Source organism: Gobio gobio, assembly GCF_949357685.1.
Source record: "Gobio gobio genome assembly, chromosome: 11".
NCBI lineage: Eukaryota > Metazoa > Chordata > Actinopteri > Cypriniformes > Gobionidae > Gobio > Gobio gobio.
In genome coordinates, this window is record NC_137104.1 from 55,935,176 (window position 1) to 55,945,175 (window position 10,000).

Here is a 10,000-nt window from a genome sequence, read left to right on the forward strand (position 1 = left end):
CCAGCTGACACACACACACACACACACACACACACACACACACACACACACACACACACACACACACACACACACACAGGTCATGATGGGCACACCACTGCTGGCATTCAGTTAGAATGATTATAAACAGTTTTCCAGGCATGCAATGCAAGATTTACTCCGTTATGAATTATGAATGTAAATGCATTAAACCATTACAATAACCGGATTACGCAAAGAAGCGTGCCTGGATGAACCAGTGTAGATTCAGAGCATCTACTGTGATAAAGTGTTTGATTAAGAGTGAATTAATAGAGCATCATAACCATAACTCTTTATGAGTTCATGTGCTGTTCTGAGGGACATGAATGAGAATTCACGTCTTTATTACATCACTAAAGGAATTACTAAAAATGCATCACACAGTGTGTGAATAATCAATCCCTGGATCAGTTTCTCAAGTGTAAGATCATCAAGTCTTCACTACTGTAAAGGCCCTCACAAGCGTCTTCATGATCATCTTATGGCTCTTGTATTGTGTGGATGTAAAAACATAAATGGCGGCATTGCCTAATGTGATTATTAATCTTCATAAGGTTGTGATGTCATTAATAACTGAGCGCATCACCTCTCACAGCCTGAAGGTGGCACTGTTGTGTGTTCAGACTCACACACATACACACACACACACACACTAATGATCCAGTTTACTGTGCTGTGTTTTTATATAGTGATTATTTCCAGTGTCGTTATAAAGGAAAGTAGATGAATGATGGTCTATTAGGAACGTTCACAGGAATATGGAACATTTGTTATCTGCTCCACGCAACTCTGGGGTGATAATAAAGGCCTTCTGAAGCCAATCGACGCGTTTGTGGAAGAAAAATATCCATATTTATAACTTCTGTGGAAAAGTGTTGAATGTTGAAACTCGTGATGTGTTCGTGACGTCATGTTCGCGTTAGTCTTTCCATCGGATGAGGAACTTTCAACACTTCTTCCATAAATTAAACACAGAAGGCAGTCGGCTGAAAGTTTACTTGATAAAGTTTTAAATATGGATATTTTTCTTCCACAAACGCATCGATTGGCTTCAGAAGGCCTTTATTATCACCCCAGAGCCGCTGGAGCAGTTATATGACGGATAGATGCACTTTTAATGGACTTCAAAAACAGAGCAACTATTACTGCTGTTATAAAGCTTAGATTGGCCTGGACTTTTGTAATATAACTCAGATTATATCCGTCTGAAAGAAGAATGTCACACACACCTCGGATGACTTGCGGGTGTGAGTAAATTATGGGCTGATTTTAATTTTTGGGTGAACTATCCCTTTAATACATCAAAACTGACATTTTGACATAATTGTGTTTTTGACTGTTCAAGCGCAGAAATACACGAAATTCACTTTTAGTTTTTTAAAAAACATCTGTATAGTTTTTATTGTGTTTGAGTTAGTATATCAGGCTAAGCTAAAGCTTCAAATATGTTTACGTTTATTTTTAATTTATTTATTTCAGTTAAAATTCATACACACCTCGGATGACTTGGGGGTGTGAGTAAATTATGGGCTGATTTTAATTTTTGGGTGAACTATCCCTTTAAAGTAACAGTCGTTGATGTGACGCTTAAATGCTCAATTAATGCATTAAAATTAAACGAAACTCATTAGATTTAATCACTTAAACAATTAGCTGTCCAAATGAACACTGAATCCTAAATGTGAGAATGATCAGGATCATGTGACACTGCTCCAGCTTTGATGACTTTACTGTATAGAGAACAGCTGGAGTTATGATCAGAATAACTCTTGATCTTTCTCCATTATCCTCACAGAAGTGCTTGATGTGGCTCGAGAGTGAACCAGAGGCGTGGATTTTATGAAAACACGACAGTGAGACGGATCTCGTGTTACACACACAAAACACTTCACACACCCTGGAATCTCATTACAGGAGAGCCAACGTGTACAAAAGCTGCCCTTATCTAACTATATAGAGCTGTAAAACCGTCCAATGATTCTCAAAGGTCAATCCCGATCTGGAGGAGGCACCTGCGCAGGTACACACACACACACACACACACACACACACACACACACACACACACACACACACTTACTGTATACGGAGGAGTGGGCAGGGAGATCTTGGACACCACTTTGAGCAGGTGGCCGTTGTCCCGCCGGTTTACGTGTGAGATTTGGGTTTGCACCACCACCGCGTTTTTCTCATGGAGCAAGTGGCTGAGCGGGAAAGGTCGTGGAAGCGGGATTCGCGATTCCACCTCGTAAATATCCTGATCCTGGCTGTCCAGCCAGCTGTCATTCAGGAAGTGGGAATTCCAGAACGTCCGATAGGAATCCATCGCGCTGTCCCGACTCTAAGACGTTTGAGGCTAGTTGTCAAGCGAGGGGTGAGTTAACATCCCTCTATTGGAAGAGCCTCAGTGTTGGTAAACACACACACACACACAGGAGATTTCACATGGCCACTGAGAACCAATCCCAAAAAATGATTCCAGAAAGCGCTAGATGAAATGGTTAGTGAGCTAGATGGTTAGATGAAAGCAGAACTCCGACCTGTAGCTGAGAGTTGTACACTCAGCTCCTTCACTTTCCCTCGGTTACTCCGGCTGGAAACTCATTAACAATCCCATGCTTCCGTGGCAACGCTCCGCTGGGAAAAGGCAGGGCCTCATTAACAAGTGGGAACAGACCATTGGAGCGCTCCGGGGGGAGATCATCTCTCTCTCTCTCTCTCTCTCGCTCTCGCTCTTCCTGATCAGTGAACATGTGTGAGATACGTCAGCGCTGAGGGCGGAGTCACAGCCTGCAGGTGAGTGACAGGTCCACACACACACACACACACACACACACACCCTGCCCGAGCCGGTCCGACCAGATTCCTGCTCCTCCTGACGTGTGTAAACGCTCAGTGTAAATCAGGAGTGTGTCGCTCCATCAGAGTGATTATGTTCCCCTCACACACACACACACTCTCTGATAACTCATTATTGATGAGCTGCTCCTCACACACACACACACACACACACACACTCCTCATTCCTGAACGAGCCGTTACACGATCCCGAACACAAGCGCTAAACCTCGGCTCGTCCTCACGCCGGAGGGACTGAAGTGTTCTCGCGTGTTTGTTTGTTTTATTAATGATTAAAGTCTTTTCAATCTTTTAGATGCAAAAAGGTTGAATAAAGATGCAGTTTATACTGCGAAAATATGTCAAATATGATTGTTTATTAAGTACTCTCTACTTTGTTTGTTTTAATAAAATTTTTATTTATTTATATATTAATTATATGTAATTCATTTTGTATCTTTTATTGTTTATTTTATTTATTTATTTATTATTTACTAACATTTGTTATTTATTTATCACATTTGTATTTTAACCATTTTTTATCTAGTTTATTTTAATCTTTTTAAAAATGTTTATTATTTATTTATTTTTTATTAATTAATAATTTTTTTTATATATAACTTTTATAATTCTTTTAAAAAATCTTTATGTTTTTTATTTATTTATTTATTTATTAATACAAAAGGTTCACTTAAATATAACATTTGTTATTTATATCAAATTTGTATTTTAATCTTTTGTATTTTATTTATTTACTAGAACTGTACTATGTATTTGTTTGTTTAATCTTTATTTATTGTTTATTTTTAATTTAACTTTTATAATTATATTTATCTTTATTAATATCAATTTATTTAACTCTAACAGTTGTTTTTTATTTAATTCATTAATTAATTAATTTATATCAAATTTGTATTTTAATCTATTCTTTATTTATTTTATTTATTTACTAATATCAAATATTTTATTAATTTAAAATGTGTTATTTATTTATTAATTTAATTATTTATTCACTATAGGAGTGTCCTATTTGTTTATTTTAATTGAATTTTATTATTTATTTTATTAATTTACTATTTTTTTATTAAAAAAATGATTATTTTATTGATCTAATATTTGTTATTTATTCATTTATTTATATCAAACTATTTAAACAATTTTTTACATTTATTTTAATAATTTATCATTTATTTAAATCTTAATTTTATTTCCTTTAATCTTTGTATTATTTCTTTTAATTAATTAATTTTTTAATGTAATTTTTTATAAAAATAAGTATTTTTATTAGTATAAACGTTTTATTTTTATCTAATATTTGTTATTTATTTACATTAAATTTGTATTTAATACATTTTGTATTCATTTTAATATTATTATAATCATTATTTAATCTATTTATTAAATGTAATCTTATAATTGATTTTTTTCCACATCTTTTCCACAGGTTTTCTCTACACATTTCCATTTGTTCATTTGTTTATTCACATGCTCATTTTCTCACATTTCAAGTCCAACAGGATCTGATCTTTACACCCGTGCCATCAAATATCAATATCACCAAATTTAGCCGTCAAGATCTTTATCTCAGGCAGGAAGTGATGATCAGAGCGAACATAAACTATGGGGAAACACGGGTTTCGCTTTACAGCTTTACGGATGTTAAGCTGCTGCCACGGAGACCAAAGCTTATGCAAATCAGCTGGTATCAACAGGCTCCGCCCACTGAGTCCTCTGAGCATTATCTGATGCCTCATCTGATATAACCAGTTAATGACCCAAAGACAGTGTGTTTACTCTCTCAGTATGAGCCAGATTTACTCCAGACTGTTTTGAAAGAGTCTCTTCTGCTCTGCTTTTATTTGATCAGCTGTTCTCGGTGTGAATATACAGTAAAGTGTGATTTACTCCGGTCTTCAGGGTCACATGACTCTTCAGAAATGACTGTAACTGTGTGTTTTGACCCTGTGTGCTTGCCGTACCTGAGTGCTGGTCTCAGTGATGGCGATGAGCAGTTTCTCCACGGCGCTCTGCAGGCGTGTGCTGATGCTCATCTGAAACTCCTCCCCCTCCAGCTGGAGCTCCGCCTCCTGGAGCAGAAGCCCCGCCCCCGGGATCTTCAGCGACGTCTCCAGCCCTTCATCGGTCTCAGTCTCTGCTGAAAACACGCTGAGGTCATCAGATGAGGCGGAGTCTGTGTACGGGACAGAAGAGATTCAGGACTAAAGGGCCTTACTTAAAGGGTTAATTCATCCAAAAATGTAAATTGTGTCATTAATGCCTGAGCCTCATGTGGTTGGACACCCGTCAGACCTCCGTTCATCTTCAGACACAAATGAAGATATTTTAGTGTAAATCTGATGCTCTGAAAGGCCTCCATTGGCTCAACTTTACACTCTCAAGACCCTTAAAAGACACTAAAGACTAAAGTTACAAAGTCCATCTCACTACAGCGGCTCTACAATAACTTTATGAAGACGAGAATAATTTCTGTGCGCAAAAAAACCCTAAATAACGACTTATATAGTGATGACGATTTCAAAACACGGCCTCATGAAGCTTCGAAGCGTTATGAATCAGTGAGTCGATTCAGCGGTTCAGAGCGTTATGAATCAGTGAGTCGATTGAGCGGTTTGGATCGCCAAATTTCAGCAGTTTGTCGGTTTGACACGTGATCCAAATCATGATTCGACTCACTGATTCATAACGCTTCAAACCACTGAATCGACTCACTGATTCATAACGCTTCAAACCACTGAATCGACTCACTGATTCCTAACGCTTCAAACCACTGAATCGACTCACTGATTCATAACGCTTCAAACCACTGAATTGACTCACTGATTCATAACGCTTCAAACCGCTGATTCGACTCACTGATTCATAACGCTTCAAACCGCTGATTCGACTCACTGATTCATAACGCTTCAAACCGCTGAATCGACTCACTGATTCATAATGCTCCAAACCGCTGAATCGACTCACTGATTCATAACGCTTCAAACCGCTGAATCGACTCACTGATTCATAACGCTTCAAAACGCTGAATCGACTCACTGATTCATAATGCTCCAAACCACTGAATCGAATCACTGATTCATAACACTTCAAACCGCTGAATTGACTCACTGATTCATAACGCTTCAAACCGCTGATTCGACTCACTGATTCATAACGCTTCAAACCGCTGAATCGACTCACTGATTCATAATGCTCCAAACCGCTGAATCGACTCACTGATTCATAACGCTTCAAACCGCTGAATCGACTCACTGATTCATAACGCTTCAAACCGCTGAATCGACTCACTGATTCATAATGCTCCAAACCACTGAATCGAATCACTGATTCATAACACTTCAAACCGCTGAATTGACTCACTGATTCATAACGCTTCAAACCGCTGATTCGACTCACTGATTCATAACGCTTCAAACCGCTGAATTGACTCACTGATTCATAACGCTTCAAACCGCTGATTCGACTCACTGATTCATAACGCTTCAAACCGCTGATTCGACTCACTGATTCATAACGCTCCAAACCGCTGAATCGACTCACTGATTAATAACGCTCCAAACCGCTGAATCGACTCACTGATTCATAATGCTCCAAACCGCTGAATCGACTCACTGATTCATAATGCTCCAAACCGCTGAATCGACTCACTGATTCATAACGCTTCAAACCGCTGAATCGACTCACTGATTAATAACGCTCCAAACCGCTGAATCGACTCACTGATTCATAATGCTCCAAACCGCTGAATCGACTCACTGATTCATAATGCTCCAAACCGCTGAATCGACTCACTGATTCATAACGCTTCAAACCGCTGAATCGACTCACTGATTCATAACGCTACAAACCGCTGAATCGACTCACTGATTCATAACGCTTCAAACCGCTGAATCGACTCACTGATTCATAACGCTCCAAACCGCTGAATCGACTCACTGATTCATAACGCTTCAAACCGCTGAATCGACTCACTGATTCATAACCCTTCAAACTGCTGAATCGACTCACTGATTCATAACGCTTCAAAGCTTCATGAGGCCGTGTTTTGAAATCGTCATCACTATATAAGTCGTTATTTAGGGTTTTTTTGCGCACAGAAACTATTCTCGTCTTCATAAAGTTATTGTAGAGCCGCTGTAGTGAGATGGACTTTGTAACTTTAGTCTTTAGTGTCTTTTAAGGGTCTTGAGAGTGTAAAGTTGAGCCAATGGAGGCCTTTCAGAGCATCAGATTTACACTAAAATATCTTCATTTGTGTCTGAAGATGAACGGAGGTCTGACGGGTGTCCAACCACATGAGGCTCAGTCATTAATCACACAATTTACAGTTTTGGCTGAACTAACCCTTTAAAGCACAAACTGTGTGTGCAAGACGTGGCACACATCACTAATAAAGCGTGTGATGTTTACACACAGACAGAAATGGAAACCCAGTGATGCCTCAGTTTTGTTCGGGGTCTTTTGTGTGTTTGGGAGTCGAGTTACAGGAGCGTCTCATATTCTGCACACGATACGAGACGTCCACATCCCATAACACACCCAAACACACTCTGCTTGTGTGCCTGGGTCACATGACCTCGCCTCAACGGTACACAAAACATCTCTATGCAAAGACAATGAGTCAACAGAAAAGGGCAAACGAGACAGACAGGATCTGATGTGGCTTCACTGGTTCCTGCAGATCAATCAAACGCTCCTGTCGTCTCGAAGCCTTTACTGAACCACACTACAGCATTTCAGCCCATTGATGAGACAGGAAGTGATGTCATTGTTAAAGCTGGAGGCAGACCCCTGAGGATTTTAAATGAGGCAGATAGACAGGTGAGAGAGTCTGAGGTGTGTGATGTGTGTCTGACCTCCCGCAGGTCCTGGGTTGACCCCGTCCGCTGGGCCGGTCTGACCCCTGTCTGACCTCTGACCCCTGCTGGACGCCTGCAGGATGCCCTCCACATGACGGCCGATGGTTTCCTCCGCGGCCGAGGTCGTCTTCAGCACCTCAATCAGCTCCTGACGCAGACGGACATTTGCCTGAAGCAGCAAATCCCTGAGGACAAGAACAACATCAGAAATCCATCCATCTATACATCTGTCTATCTGTCTGTCTGTCTGTCTGTCTATCTATCTGTCTGTCTGTCTGTCTATCTATCTATCTATCTGTCTGTCTATCTATCTGTCTGTCTGTCTGTCTGTCTGTCTGTCTGTCTGTCTGTCTGTCTGTCTATCTATCTATCTGTTCATTTATCTACCTGTCTGTCTGTGTGTCTGACTGTCTATTCGTTTGACTGTCTGTCTGTCTGACTGTCCATCTGTCTGACTGTCTATCTATCTGTCTGTCTGTCTGTCTGTCTGTCTGTCTGTCTATCAGTTGTAATGAGTTTCCAGAACTTTTTCATGAGCACTAATCCTTCCTCACCTCTCTGTGGTGATGTCATCAGATGCGAGCTCTGGGTCTTGTGCAGGTGAGTGTGATGTCACGCTCCCTCCATGACCTTTGCCCTTTATCTCCTCCTCCTCCACCTCTTCCTCTTCCTTCTGGGGTTTATACACAGGCAGAAAATAAATGGCAGATAAGAATCCTGTCATGACATCTCAGTCAGCTCAAAGATCAAAGTCTTTATATTGAGATGTGTGTGTCAGGCCCAGCGCAGCGACTCCCGAACACACACAGTCACACACAAACAACAGGAGAACAGAGCCACTGCGCTGCCATAGCAACAGCTGCACCTGAGGGACACACACACCACCTGCTGGAGCAGCAGGGGAAGTGCAGTGTGTGTGTGTGTGTGTGTGTGTGTGTGTGTGTGTGTGTCTCACTATGGTTTACACTACCTGCTCTGTCTGTGTGCCGCAGCTTTGCATGCTGGGAAGTGTTCGTTCATCTCTCTCCATCTCATCTTCTCTCTCCTTCATCAGCTCCAGCTCTCTCTGTGTCAAACACACACAGATGTAAACTCAGACTCAAACATCACATGCAGCTTTGAGCTGTAGCATGACACAGATCAGCACACACACACACACACACACACACACACACACACACACACACACACACACACAACATCATCACATCTGAAGAGTCAGAGAGAAACAGACACAAACAACTTCAATCAATAACTTCTTCACCTCTGAAAAAACCTTAAATTTGTAACAAAGGGAGAATGTTTATAAGTTACATCGCATTTTATAATTTAGTCATAAAGTCCTGCCCTTTATTTCTGCCGGATTATCCTGTTTACTTCATAGAAAATACATCACTTTAGAAGATAAATGTGTTGTGAATGTGGTCTTAGAAGTCAATATTAACATTAACAGGCATTAAATCACAGCGAAAAAAAATGAATGAAATCAAATTAAAATAAATAAATAACTATAAAAATAAAAACAAATCCAAATAAAATTAATAAAATCATACAAATGTAACATTATAATTCTAAAATGAAATAAATCAAAATCAAATGCTAATTTAAAGTTAAGTAAATCATACACATTTAAAATTATCATCCAAATAAAACACTTATTAAAAGGTAATTCAATCATATACATGTCAAATTAAAATAAATATTTTTTTATTTTATAATTATTTATTTATTTTAATTTGACATATATATGATTTAATTAACTTTTAATAAGTGTTCTATTTTTATTGTTTTATTTTATAATTATTCAATCAAAATAAAACCCTTAGTAAAAGTTAATTAAATTATATATATATATATATAAAAATTAAATAAATCAATAATCAAATATTCGTCTGTCTAATAAAAAAAAGCTAAAAATGAATTAATATTGTCCAACAATCAGACATAAATATGTAAAATTAAAATGCGCACATATTTTAAAATAAAAACAATAAAAAAATGTATCAATAATTAACTAACTTGTGGAAATTTAAAATGAAAATAAATAAATAAATAATTAAAAAAGAAAAACGTATTAATAATTTAATAAAATCATAAAAATGTCAAATTAAAATGAGTAAATAATTAAAAATTAAAAACAAATCAAAATAAAACTGGCTAATAATTTAATCATATAAATGTATATTTAAAATAAAAAATAAATAAATAATAATAATTATAAAAATGTAAAATGAAAATAAATAATTTTATTTTAAACTTGTTAA

The 10,000-nt window shown here is 38.0% G+C and overlaps 1 protein-coding gene across 5 annotated transcripts in view; it reads right to left on the reverse strand.

The window, feature by feature from the left end:
- Positions 1–10,000, reverse strand: part of akap9 (A kinase (PRKA) anchor protein 9) — a 205,683-nt gene that overhangs the window by 92,488 nt on the left and 103,195 nt on the right. For all 5 annotated transcript variants that reach the window (XM_079828322.1, XM_079828321.1, XM_079828323.1 and 2 more), the window contains 5 exons: positions 8,707–8,802; positions 8,291–8,409; positions 7,734–7,921; positions 4,839–5,050; positions 1–4 (listed from right to left, as the gene is read on the reverse strand). The exon at positions 1–4 is cut by the window's left edge and continues 159 nt beyond it. In XM_079828322.1, coding sequence (XP_079684448.1) covers positions 1–4; positions 4,839–5,050; positions 7,734–7,921; positions 8,291–8,409; positions 8,707–8,802 — 619 coding nt within the window. The remainder of the gene's footprint in view (positions 5–4,838; positions 5,051–7,733; positions 7,922–8,290; positions 8,410–8,706; positions 8,803–10,000) is intronic.